We start from the raw sequence: 13,571 nt of genomic DNA, 5'->3' as shown, positions 1-13,571 counted from the left end.
TTATCCCATCTGACCACCTAACAGAAGAAAAGGAATAATCAAGCTAGAAAAGACTGGGGATATGTCAATATCTATCTGGGAGAAAGAAAAGATGGAGCAGAGGTATTTGTTCGTGGTGACTGAACAATCGTGACATAGCCATTAGTTTCTCTGAAGGCTAGACACTTGTCATCACCAGAATGATATTTTAAAAGAGGAAAAGACAGAATAAATATACAAAGAATAAAGAGAAAGAAATCCAAATATATCGATACAGAAAACCAGCCAACCATGAGACAAAGACAAGAAAGGATCAGAGAAAATTTTCAGAAACAACCACAAAACAAGTAATAAAATGGCAATAAATACCTATCTGTCAATAATTACTTTGAATGTGGGGCGCCTGGGTGGCTCAGTTGGTTGAGCGACTGCCTTCGGCTCAGGTCATGATCCTGGAGTCCCGGGATCGAGTCCCGCATCCGGCTCCCTGCTCGGCAGGGAGTCTGCTGCTCCCTCTGACCCTCCTCCCTCTCATGCTCTCTGTCTCTCATTCTCTCTCTCTCAAATAATAAAATCTTTAAAAAAAAATAATAATTACTTTGAATGTAAATGGACTAAATGCTCCAATCAAAAGACACAGGGTGTCAGAATGGATAAAAAAACAAGACCCATCGATATGCTACCTACAGGGGACTCACTTCAGACATAAAGATAACTGCAGATTGAAAGTGAGGGGATGGAGAAACATTTATCATGCAAATGATGTAAAAAAAAAACCCAGAGGGGCGCCTGGGTGGCTCAGTCAGTTAAGCATCTGCCTTCAGCTCAGGTCATGATCCCAGGGTCCCGGAATCGAGCCCGCATTAGGCTCCCTGCTCAGCGGGAAGCCTGCTTCTCCCTCTCCCACTCCCCCTGCTTGTGTTCCCTCTCTTGCTGTGTCTCTCTCTGTCAAATAAATAAATAAAATCTTTAAAAAAAAAGAAAAAGAAAACCAGAGTAGCAATACTTATATCAGGCAAACTAGACTTCATTTTTTCCGACAAACCAGACTTTATTTTTTTTAAAGATTTTATTCATTTATTTGAGAGAGAGAGAGAGAGAGAGAGCGTGAGCACGAGGGGGGTGGGGTGAGGGGCAGAGGGAGAAGCAAACTCCCCGCTGAGCAGGGAGGCCGATGCGGGGCTCGATCCCAGGACCCCGGGATCGTGACCTGAGCCGGAGGCAGCCGCTTAACCGACTGAGCCACCCAGGTGCCCCTACTCTCACCACTTTTATTCAACATAGTACTGGAAGTCCTAGCCATGGCAATCAAACAAACAAAAAAAAGGCACCCAAATTGGTAAGAAAGAAGTAAAACTTTAACTACTTGCAGATGACAGTATACTATATATAAAAAACCCAAAAGACTCCACCAAAAAACTGCTAGAACTGATAGAAAAATTCAGTAAAGTCACAGGATATAAAATCAATCTACAGAAATCTATGGCATTTCTATACACCAATAATAAAGCAGCAGAGAAATTAAGAAAACAATCCCATTTACAACTGCACCAAAAATAGTAAGATACCTAGGCATAAATATAACCAAAGAGGTGAAAGACCTGTACTCTGAGAACTATAAAATACCAATGAGGGGTGCCTGAGTGGCTCAGTCGTTAAGCGTCTGCCTTTGGCTCAGGTCATTATCCCAGGGTCCTGGGATGGAGCCCTGCATCGGGCTCCTTGCTCAGCAGGAAGCCTGCTTCTCCCTCTCCCACTCCCCTTGCTTGTGTTCCCTCTCTCGCTGTCTCTCTCTCTGTCAAATAATAAAATCTTAAAAAAAAAAAAAAACCACAACAGTGAAAGAAACCGAAGACAATATAAAGAAACAAAGACATTCCATGCTCATGGATTGGAAGAACAAATATTATTGAACTGTCTATACTACCCAAAGCAATCTACACATTTAATGCAATCCCTATCAAAATACCAATTGCATTTTTCACAGAACTAGAACAAATAATCCTAAACTTTGTATGGAACCACAGAAGTCACTGAATAGCCAAAGCAATCTTGAAAAAGAAAAGCAAAACAGGAGGCATCACAATTCCGGACTTAAAGGTGTATTACAAAGCTGTAGTGATCCAGACTTTATAGTAGTGGTACAAAGATAGACACACAGATCAACAGAATAGAATAGAAAATCCAGAAATAAACCCACAATTGTACGGTCAATTAATCTTTGACAAAGCAGGAAAGAATCTCCAATGGGAAAAAGTCTCTTCAACAAATGGTGTTGGGGAAACTGGACAGCAATATGCAAAAGAATGTAACTGAATCACCTTCTTACACCATACACAAAAATAAACTCCAAATGGGTTAAAGACCTAAATGTGAAACCCGAAACCATAAAAATCCTAGAGAGCAAAAGTAGTAATTTCTCTGACGTCAGCAGTAGCAAGTTTTTCCTAGATATGTCCCCTGAGGCAAGAGAAACAAAAACAAAAATAAATTAATAGGGCTACATCAAAATAAAAAGCTTCTGGTGTGCATGGGTGGCTCAGTCGATTAAGCGTCTGCCTTTGGCTCGGGTCATGATCCCAGGAGTCCTGGGATGGAGCCCCGCTTTGGGCTCCTTGCTCAGCATGGAGCCTGCTTCTCCCTTTCCCCCTGCCTGCCACTACCCCTGCTTGTGCTCTCTTTCTCTGTCAAATAAATAAATAAATAAATAAATAAATAAATACATACATACATACATAAATAAAATCTTTAAAAAAAAATGAAAAGCTTCTGCACAACAAAGGAAACAATCAACAAAACTAAAAGGCAACCTACAGAATGGGAGAAGATATCTGCAAATGACATTTCCTATAAAGGGTTATTATCCAAAATATATAAAGAACTTATAGGGGCGCCTGGGTGGTTTAGTCAGTTAAGCGGCTGCCTTCGGCTCAGGTCATGATCCCAGGGTCCTGGGATCAAGCCCCCAATCTGGCTCCTGGCTCAGTGGGGAGCCTGCTTCTCCCTCTCCCCCCCCGCCTGCCACTCCCCCTGCTTGTGCTCTCTCTCTTTCTCTGACAAATAAATAAAATCAACACTCAAAAAACAAATAATTCAATCAAAAAATGGGCAGGAGGGGTGCCTAGGTGGCTCAGCGGGTTAAACATCTGCCTTTGGCTCAGGTCATGATCTCAGCGTCCCGGGACTGAGCCCCATGACGGGCTCCTTGCTCAGCGGGGAGTCGGCTTCTCCCTCTCCCTCTGCCCCCCCCAACTTGTACACACTCTCTTTCTCCTCTCAAATAAATAAAATCTTAAAAAAAAAAAAAAAAGGCAGGGGACATGAACAGATATCTCTCCAAAGAAGACTTACAGATGGCTAAGAGACACGTGAAAAGAGGCTCAACATCACTCATCATCAGGAAAATGCAAATCAAAATCAAAAACATAAGACCCAATAGGTGTTGGGGAGAATGCGGAGAAAAAGGAACCCTCTTGCACTGTTGGTGAGAATGCAAACTGGTGCAGCCACTGTGGAAAACAATGTGGTTTCTCAAAAAGTTAAAAATAGAACTACCCATGGGGCGCCTGGCTGGATCAGTTGGTAGAGCATGCGACTCTTGATCATGGGGTTGTGAATCTGAGCCTCACATTGGGTGAAGAGATTACTTTAAAAAATAAAATCTAAAAAAAAAAAAAAAAAAACAACGCTACAATCTGATCCAATAATCACACTGCTGGGTATTTACCCCCAAAATACAAAAACACTAATTCAAGGAAATACATGCATCCCTATGTTTATTGCAGCATTATTTACAACAGCCAAACTATGGAAGCAGCCTGTGTCCATCAATAGATGAATGGATAAAGGAGATACAGTATACATATACAATGGAATATTATCCAGCCATAAAAAAAAAATGAAATCTTGCCATCGGCAACAACATGGTTGGAACTAGAGTATGATGCTAAAAGAAATAAGTCAATCAGAGACAATACCATATGATTTTACTCACATGTGGAATTAAGAAACAAATGAACAAAGTTTAAAAAAAAGAGAGAGAGAGAGAGAGAAAACCAAGAAACAGATTCTTAACTATAGAGAACAAACTGATGGTTACCAGAGGGGAGGTGGTGGTGGAGGATGGGTGAAATAGCTGATGGGGATTAAGGAGGGCACTTGTCATGATGAGCACCAGGTGATTAAAATAAAACTTAAGGGGCGCCTGGGTGGCTCAGTTGGTTAAGTGTCTGACTCTTGATCTCAGCTCAGGTCTTGATCTCAGGGTTGTGAGTTCAAGCCCCACGTTGGGCTCCATGTTGGGCATGGAGCCTACTTAAAAATAATTAATTAAAAATAAAATAAAAACTTAAATAGATAGAAAAAAGATGCATACATAAAAGAAGAAAAGACGGGGATTAAAAAATTCATTAATGGGGTTTTGCTCCCAATAATAATGGTGAGATCCTTAGACCAACCCTCTTACAAATAACAACTATAAACTTTGGATGAAATATAAAAACCCTTACCTGAAGGCACTTAAAAGCAACCAAAGCCAAGTAAAACCTGGAGGGGAGGTCCTCTTGGAAGGAAATGGCAATAGTTAAGTGTCCCAGTTTCTACAGCTCTTCACCTTAGGGCAGGCCCCAGTAGGAGCCAGGCCAGGAGGCTAAAACTTTGGTAGAAACCTATGATCTTCTTGGCCTAAAGAGTCTAGGGACACAGTTTGGAGTGGCTACAACAGCAGAAAAGTGATGCTGGAATGGCCTGAGCCATGGAGGTGGAACCTCAAATTTTGCACATAAACTCAGCCTGACTCTATGACTGAAACATGAGCTACGCATGCACAGGGCACAAGCAGCCTACCTTAAGAGATTTTAGCTGTCATTTAGTGCGGGGGAGGTAGAATTTAGAGTTTTTAGTCCAGCCAAATTAATTGCCTGATAAAATAAACAAACAAACAAACAAAACAAACACTACAAAGGAGCATGACAATCCAGAATCTCTACAACATACCATTCATGTCAGAGATATAATCCACAATTCTAGACAATATAAAAACGGTACAATGTGACCCATTCAAAAGAAAAGGCAAGCAATGGGACTGACCATGAAATGACTAAGATGTTAGAATTACAAAAATTTTGGGAGCACCTGGCTGGCTCAGTTGGTAGAGCTGTGACTCTTGATCTCAGGGTTGTGAGTTCAAGCCCCATGTTGGGTGTAGAGGTTACTTAAAAAATAAAATAAAAATTTTGGGGGAGCACCTGGGAGGCTCAGTCAGTTAAGCATCTGACTTCGGCTCGGGTCATGATCCCGGGGTCCTGGGATCAAGCCCCGTGTGCAGCACCCTGCTCAGTGGGGAGTCTGCTTCTCCCTCTCCCTCTGACCCTACCCCCCTGCTCATACTCATACTCATACTCTCTCCCTCACTCGAATAAATAAAATTAAAAAATAATAAAATAATTTTTAAAATTTTTTTAAATTTTAAACAAGCTGGTAGAGCTATGCTGAAAGATAAAAAAATATGCTTGTAATGAATAAATTGGGAATCTCATCAGAGAAACAGATTATTTAAAAATAATCAAATGGGGGGCGCCTGGGTGGCTCAGTCGTTAAGCGTCTGCCTTCGGCTCAGGTCATGGTCCCAGGGACCTGGGATCGAGCCCCGCATCGGGCTCCCTGCTCCACAGGAAGCCTGCTTCTCCCTCTCCCTCTCCCCCTGCTTGTGTTCCCTCTCTCGCTGTCTCTCTCTGTCAAATAAATAAATTAAAAATATAAAAATAAATAAAAATAGAAATAAAAATAATCAAATGGGCTCTACCTAAGAATAAAAATATATATCCACACACAGCCTGCACAAGAATGTTCACAGCAGCATTATTCACAATGGCCAAAAAGTGAAAACAACCCCAATAACTATCCACTGATGAATGAATAAGCAAAATGTAGTATATCCATACAACAGAATATTATTCAGCCATAAAAATGAATGAAGTGCTGGGGTGCCTGGGTGGCTCAGTCGGTTAAGCGTCTGCCTTCAGCTCAGGTCATGATCCCGGAGTCCTGGGATTAAGCCCCGCATCGGGCTCCCTATTCTGCAGGAAGCCTGCTTCTCCCTCTCCCACTCCCCCTGCTTGTGTTCCTGCTCTCACTGTGTCTCTCTCTGTCAAATAAATAAATAAAATCTTTAAAAGAAATATCCATGGGTGCCTGGCTAGCTCAGTCAGTAGAGTGTGTGACTCTTGATCTCAGGGTTGTAAGTTTAAGCCCCATGTTGGGTGTAGAGACTACTTAAAAATAAAATCTTAAAAAAAAAAAAAAAGAATATCTAGAATAAGTAGAATAGGCAAATTCATAGAGATGGAAGGTACACTAGCGATTGGCAGGGGCTAGAAGGAGAGGGGGATAAGGAGAGACTGCTGGTGGGTACAGTTTCTTTTTGCAGTGAAGAAAATTCCTGTAATTAGATAATGGTGATGGCTGCACAACAGTGTGAATATACTAAAACCTCTCAATGGTATACTTAAAAATGGTTAATTTTATGTTACATGAATTATATCTCAATTTTTTTAAAGGTAAGGTAAAAAACATCATAAGAAACTGGGTGATGAATACAGAACTCTATACTTTTTTTTTTTTTAAGATTTTATTTATTTGACACAGAGAGAGAGACATAATGCAAGCAGGGGGAAGAATAGAGAGAGAAGGAGAAGTAGGCTCCCTGCTCAGCAGGGAGCCCAATGCAGGGCTCAATACCAAGTCCTGGGATCACAACCTGAGCCGAAAGCAGATGCTTAACTGACTGAGCCACCCAGGCACCCCAAAACTCTGTACTACCTTTGTGATTTTTCTGTAAATCTAAAATTACTCCAAAATAAAATTTATTTTAAAGATTATTTATTTATCTATTTGAGAGAGAGAGTGCATGCACACACACTCGAGCTGGGGGAAGAACAGAGGGAGAGGGACAAGCAGACTCCACACTGAGCACAGCCCAACACAGGGCTCAATCTCATGACCCTGAGATCATGACCTGAGCGAAATCAAGAGTTGAACACTTAACCGACTGAGCCACCCAGGTGCCCCCAAAATAAAATTTATTTTAAAATAATTCCAGGGACGCCTGGGTGGCTCAGTAGGTTAAGTGTCTGTCTTCAGCTCAGGTCATGATCCCAGGGTCCTGGGATTGAGCCCCGCATCCAGCTCCCTGCTCAGCAGGATTGTGCTCCCTCTGCCCCTCCCCACTGCTTGTGCTCTCTCTCTCTCTCAAATAAATAAATAAAATCTTTTAAAAATTAAAAAAAAAATAATTCCATTTATAATAGCATCCAAAAACATGAAGTTCTTAGGAAGATAAATTTAACAAAAGATATTCATACCCTGTACCCTAAAAAGTACAAGCCATTGCTAAGAAAAATTAAGAATACTCAAACAGAGATATACCATGTTCATGGATTGCTAAAATGTCAATTCTCCCCAAATTAGGATGACCAACCATCCCAGTCTGCCTGGGACTGAAGGAGTTAATTTCTAAAGATTCAAGACTATCATTTCTTTTTCTTTTTCTTTTTTTTTTAAAGATTTATTCATTTATTTGAGAGAGCGAGAATGAGAGAATGAGAGAAAGAGTACATGAGAGGGGGGAGGGTCAGAGGGAGAAGCAGGCTCCTCGCCCAGCAGGGAGCCCGATGCAGGACTCGATCCAGGGACTCTAGGATCATGACCTGAGCCGAAGGCAGTCGCTCAACCAACTGAGCCACCAGGTGCCCTCAAGACTATCATTTCTTTTTTTTTTTTTTTAAGACTATCATTTCTAAAGCCAAAGCAGTCTTGGGCAAATCACGATGAATTGCTCATCTAACTTCAAACTGATCTATTGTTTCAACGTAATAGATTTTTTTAAAGAAATTGACAAACTGATTCTAAAATTTATGTGGAAAAACAAAGAATCTACAGTAGCCAAAACAATTCTGAGTAAGAACAAAGTTGGAGGATCACAATATCTAATTTCAAGTCTTAAGATAAAGTACAGTAAGACAGTATGTTTTGTTGTTGTTGTTGTTGTTTTTAAGATTTTATTTATTCATTTGAGACACAGAGATACAGAGAGAGAGAGAGCATGAGCAGGGGGAGAGGCAGAGGGAGAGGGAGAAGCAGGCTCCCCACCGAGCAGGGAGCCCGATGTGGGGCTCGATCCCAGGACCCTGGGATCATGACCTGAGCCGAAGGCCGATGCTTAACGACTGAGCCACCCAGGCGCCCCAAGGTAGGGCTTTAGAAACAAGGCAGGATGGGAGCTGGACCACTTCCTCTCCTCACCGTCTCTACACACTCCCCCCCAAGGCATTCCCTAAATCACAGGATAAGTCAAAACAAAATTTCAGATATTCATCCAAATCCTGCACCATCAGGCACCTGGTACCCTTTAGCATTCCTCCTCTCTCAAACCAGATCCCACAACAGATTCTGAAATCAGTCATTTATGCCTAGCATAAATTAGTGACTGGCCTCTACTCTTCTGGGGCCCTTTCAGTTTTGCCTCGATATGTTTCTGTGCTCAGAGATATTTCAGGGAGCAGGAAGCAGGGACACGTAGAGAGGTGGGAAGATCCTTCTCACCTCCCCTTCACCAGCCTAACCTGCCTGATCTTCAGTACCCCCAAAACACACACCAGGGAACTCTCACCCCCCAAAATCACAGGCAGAACCTGCACTGCCCACACATGTCACAGTGGGATGGAGAAGCCTCTGCGTGAACCAGACAGCTTCTAGAACATAGCCTCCCACTCAGCTATCCCCCAATGAACTGAATATGGAGGACACAGGCTAACTCTATTATATAATATTCTCCTTGAATTCAAGCAGCTCTGAATGAAATACGCATTAAAACACAGACACACCTAGAACAGTACCTGACACATGCATTAATTAATGAGGCAAATATTTAGAAAGAGCCACAGGAATTTTTATTCAATGATAACAGATGGAAGGCCACGCTAGGGGTGAAAGAGCAGGGACATCTCGGCTATAAATTTCAGGAGAAAGGAGCAAACTGTTTGGCCAAGTGGCCTTCCCTCCCTAACCCCAGGGAAGCCATCATTAACCTTTCACCTCCCCAGGAGGTGTGGTCTCAGAGTAACAACCGATTCAACCAAACAAATACAGGTGTCCCCCACCCCTAACCACCTGCAGTGGCTCAGCTTGCTGAGCAGATATTTCCCTCCGGCTTCCAGAGTCACCCCTTTCATTTGTTAATGTCACTTGCTTATTAAAAAGAAAAAAGACATGAGTACTGTAGCACAAAAGAAGACTTAGTCATCATGCTAAAGATCCTATGTCCTTCTTTTTAGGGAAATGCTCTCAGCCTGGGAACTATTTTTCTCACCAGAGGGAAGTTGAGGTGGAGATTAAAGAGGGAAAGAAAAAGGCACAAAATGTGGAGAAAAACTCCTGCAGGCCTTAAATTCAGGTGTGCACTGGAAACTCGGGCCACTCTTATCTGCTCAGCCTCCTCCTATCTTTTGAGGCCCCAGGAGTTCCAGGTCCAGAATCTCAGGAGAAGAACCCATGGGAGCACCATGGGTTTATAATGCTGGTGGCCACCCCCCTTCCCACCCACAGTGCATTTTGTCTGAGCTGGCCAGCAGCATTCCCTATGTCCAAATGCTTTTATATGGGAGTAAATGAGCCTTAAAAAATCTACAGCAAAGGGACTAAATTGATCTGACCAAATTGATCCTTTGTGTCTTTTGCTTTTTGCATTTTGTGCATTTGCTCTTTGCCACAAAGTAACAGTACCTGCAAGAGCGCACTGTTGCTCTTCCCTTGCCTTTCTGGAAGCCCATTTTAGCTTCTGAAAGTCAAAGCTGCCCGATTCAGGAAAGCAAGTGAGCTGAAACTTCCAATTTCTTTAGGGGAAGGCCGCTCCCCCCTGCCCTTACCACATTCTGGGACTCTGAGATGGCCCAAGAGCTGCCTTGATGCCTCCTCTCCTTTGATCTGACTTAAGGACCCCAGGTTAGACTAGTAATTATCAATTCTACTCGAAATAAACTCCCTGGGGCACCTGGGTGGCTCAGTTGTTAAGCGGCTGCCTTCGGCTCAGCTCATGATCCCAGGGTCCCCACATAAGGCTCCCTGCTCGGCGGGAGGCCTGCTTCTCCCTCTCCCACTCCCCCTGCTTGTGTTCCCTCTCTCACTGTGTCTTTCTCTGTCAAATAAATAAATAAAATCTTAAAAAAAAAAAAAAAAGAAAGAACTCCCTGTCCATATGCTTCCATTGACCTGCATCAAATAGGATCTTTCTCCATTTTGCTCTTCAAATTGTCCCATTAGGTGGTTTTGTACAAATTCCAGAAACATCTAAATTCTTATCAGGACTCTGTTAAAAACTTCAAAATCATTCCTTCTAAGAGACCCAGGTCAGGGGTGATGACCTAGCATAAAGACCACTGTTATTACAGCACACTCCATGGAATACAGTGTCCATATTATCCCGAGTTGTGCAGTGAGGCAAAATTATCCAGTGGGTGGAGGACTGGAGCACCTGGTGACGTGTTTTCTTTGTCCCCTACACTGTTCAGAGGGCAGCAAACAGGGCCAACCCAGGAACCACCATTCACCGCTCGCTGGGACCCAGGTGGTGGCATCGTGGCTGCCTCTGACTTAGTACAAGTCTATCACCCTCAGGTCCAGACCCCCAACTCCATCTTCCCTCTCTGCAATACTCTATGCTCACCCTTTGAAAGGGGGTGGGGGAACCAGAGAATGCAACCACTAATTCAAACCAGAAAAACAGAGGACACAGAACTGAAAAGAGTTTTTCATACAGCCTGTCTGAAAGATCCCCTTCCCTGTGAGAATTTTGGCTTGGCTCCTTGGTTCTCTTTCAGAGTCAGAAACCTATTTCTTCAGTAACTCCTGCAAGTAAAAGGAGATGAAATGTATGTATGTGGCTTTGCCAATGAGCTCTCCTTTTGCTTTTAACATTAGAAAAAGTGGGGCAGGGGTACCAGACAGGACAGGAATGCATGGAGATGAAAAGCCAACGGTTAGCCCCCCTGGCCCGGGATATTGAGACATCATCTCTAAGCAGATGATACACAACAACATCAAGCGTCTCTTGCTACTCTTCCCCCACCCCACCCCCACTTCCCTTCTCCCTGGGGACTAAAACTAATGTGTTTTATTTGCTCCACCTGAGGAGGAGGAGGATTTATGGACCGAGAGGGGGGGTTCCTCGGTAGGAGTCAAAATTCAGGGCTGGAACAACTGGTAACTTGTCAGCAGCACACCATCAAATGGTCGTCACAACCCCACAGAAATGCAAACAAACCAGACTGGTACAGGGAGCTGCCGTGCCCTCTTCCGTTTAGCGGTGGGTGTCAAAGACCACTTAATGCTGCAGTGGTTTCCAATGAAGCTATTTTACACAAGCAAAAAGTTGCTGTCTTCTAACAAACGGGCTCTCTGAAAAGACTGAAAAGGAGGAATCTTCTCTATTTAGCTGATGGGATGTTCAGAGCACCATTTGTCATGTCTTTTTCCCAAGCTGTTAATGACCCCAAACGTTCCACTAGGCCCTGAGCCAAGACCACCACACCACCCAGTACAGAGGGGCATGGAAACCACGGACTGTCGTCGGCTCCAAGGCTGGAACTTAAAAAAAAAAAAAAAAAAAGAGCAACCAGTTCAGCAGTCCCCTTCCTAAGAGCCCCCGTGGTGCGGAGACAGAGGCCCTGTCTCCTGACTCCAGTCCCGGTGCCTCGGACTGCCCAGAGCATCACTTTTCTAAGTAGAAAGTTCCTTCGGCCAGGAACCTGTTGGCTGCACTGGCTGAAAAGAGTTGAGAAGTGGAGGCATCCTGGAGGTGGCCCCAGGCAGCGGCCACGCCTATCTCGGGGGCCTGAGCTTCAGTGTCCCGGCAGGAGACAATGTCCTGGGAGGACAGCCCTCCTCCAGCAGCCAGGTGGCCGCCCATCCCCTCTCACCCCCGGCTCCCGCGGCCTCAGAGCGGAGCGTGCGCCGCACACGCCCCAGCGGCCGGGGCTCGGTCCCCGTGGCTGGCGCGGGGCGCCCCTCCCGTCCGGGCCCCGCACTCACCCACCGCCCGGATGCGGAAGCCGCGCGGGGGGCGCAGCGCCCGGCGGCACCAGGCGTCGCGCAGCACCTGCAGGCTGGCGGGAGGTGCGTGCACCAGCAGCACCCCGCGCCGCAGCCAGCCCTGGAAAGCCAGCCGCGAGGCGGCGCGCGCCAGCCGCGAGTTCCAGAAGCAGCGCGCGTTGGCGCGGCGGAAGGCGCGGAAGACCGCGCGCCCGCCAGGCTCCTCGGCGCCCGCCGCCGCCTCCTGCGCCTCCAGCCTGCACAGCACCAGCGCCAGCGAGCCCGGCGCCAGCTGCACCGGCCGGGCCATGCCGCCGCGGGAGGCCGGGGCCCCAGCCTAGCGCATGTTTGGGCGCGGCGGTGGCGCAGCACCGGCGGCCGGGGCACCACACGCCCAGCGGGAAGGAGCGGCCGACTGCGCGCGGCGCCTGCTGCCGGGGGAACGGGCTCCGGGGGGCGGGGCCGGCGGCGCTCGGCGGCTCGGGGGTGGGGCGGGACGCGCGGCCTGAGGGTGGCCGCGGCCGTCGGCAGCCCGGCGCCCAATGGGGCTTTCCGAGGACTGAGTGGTTCTCCTCCCCAGCCGGGACTCTGCCGCCCCGCCCCCCCCCCCGCGGCCTCCCCACGACTCCCTTCACCTCCCGGCTCCGGGGCGGCCCTGAACCCCCCTACCCCGAGGAGGACGCTCTGGAGACTTTCCAGGTCCTCGGGGAGCCCCGCAGCTCCCGGGAGCCTCTTTGAACCGCGGCGCGAGCGGCACGGCCGGCAGTCCCCAGAACTGAGAGGACCAGGGGGGCCGCCATGGTCCTGGCTTTAGGGTCGCTCCTAAGTGAGAGAGGCCACGAGGGACAGCCTGCGGGTGTCAGGGACCTCGCTGGGGCCGGGAGTCAGTCCGTCGACCCAGGTTTGAGGCTCGGTCTGCTCCTAACTCGTTTTGCTCGTTACTTCCCCTCTCTCTGAGCCTCAGTCTACCGTCATGTAAAATGAGGAGTTGGAACTGCATTCTAAGCCCCTTTCCATCCATGACTCTGAGGTTTTAGGCTCTGGGCCCGCCCCTGGGCTATCCTACACCCTTCAGTGGGAAGGGACGGGAAGTGTTCCAGGATAGCCGCCGCGATTGGCGAGGCGCAGTGAAGTCCGTGGGATTCGGCCCTGGGCTGGAGCTGGGCATCCCGCAAAGACCGAGAAACCGTCTTGCCCGGGAGCTCCCCGGACTGAAGGGAGAGGGGCTTGTGATCTGTCGGGCCGACTGTAGCGAGGGCCTTGGAGCAACGAGGTGCCGTTCATATGCTGAGGGACAGAGGCTGGAGCCCTGACCGGAGCAATGGAAGAGGGCTCCTGGAGGAAAGAACAGGGGACATGAGAGGTAGGGCGTTCGTTATTACTACTAGAAGCTGGCCCTAGAAGAAGGAGCAGAGGTGTTTGGCAAGACCTGGGGGTCATCCCAGACTTCCCGCTCCCTCAGCTCATCAGTCAACAGCCATAATGATTGGAGATAATCTATACCCTAC

At 46.8% G+C, this 13,571-nt stretch overlaps 1 protein-coding gene across 3 annotated transcripts in view; it reads right to left on the bottom strand.

The window, feature by feature from the left end:
• STOX1 (storkhead box 1) overlaps nt 1-12,373 on the bottom strand; it is a 56,687-nt gene extending 44,314 nt beyond the window's left edge. For all 3 annotated transcript variants that reach the window (XM_021700082.2, XM_021700084.1, XM_021700083.1), the window contains exon 1: nt 12,064-12,373. In XM_021700082.2, coding sequence (XP_021555757.1) covers nt 12,064-12,373 — 310 coding nt within the window. The remainder of the gene's footprint in view (nt 1-12,063) is intronic.
• Between the last annotated feature and the right edge of the window lie 1,198 nt (nt 12,374-13,571).

This window comes from Neomonachus schauinslandi, chromosome 6 (genome assembly GCF_002201575.2).
Source record: "Neomonachus schauinslandi chromosome 6, ASM220157v2, whole genome shotgun sequence".
Classification (NCBI taxonomy): Eukaryota; Metazoa; Chordata; class Mammalia; order Carnivora; family Phocidae; genus Neomonachus; species Neomonachus schauinslandi.
Note: the sequence above shows the minus strand (reverse complement) of the source record. Positions and strands in the feature narration are given on the sequence as shown.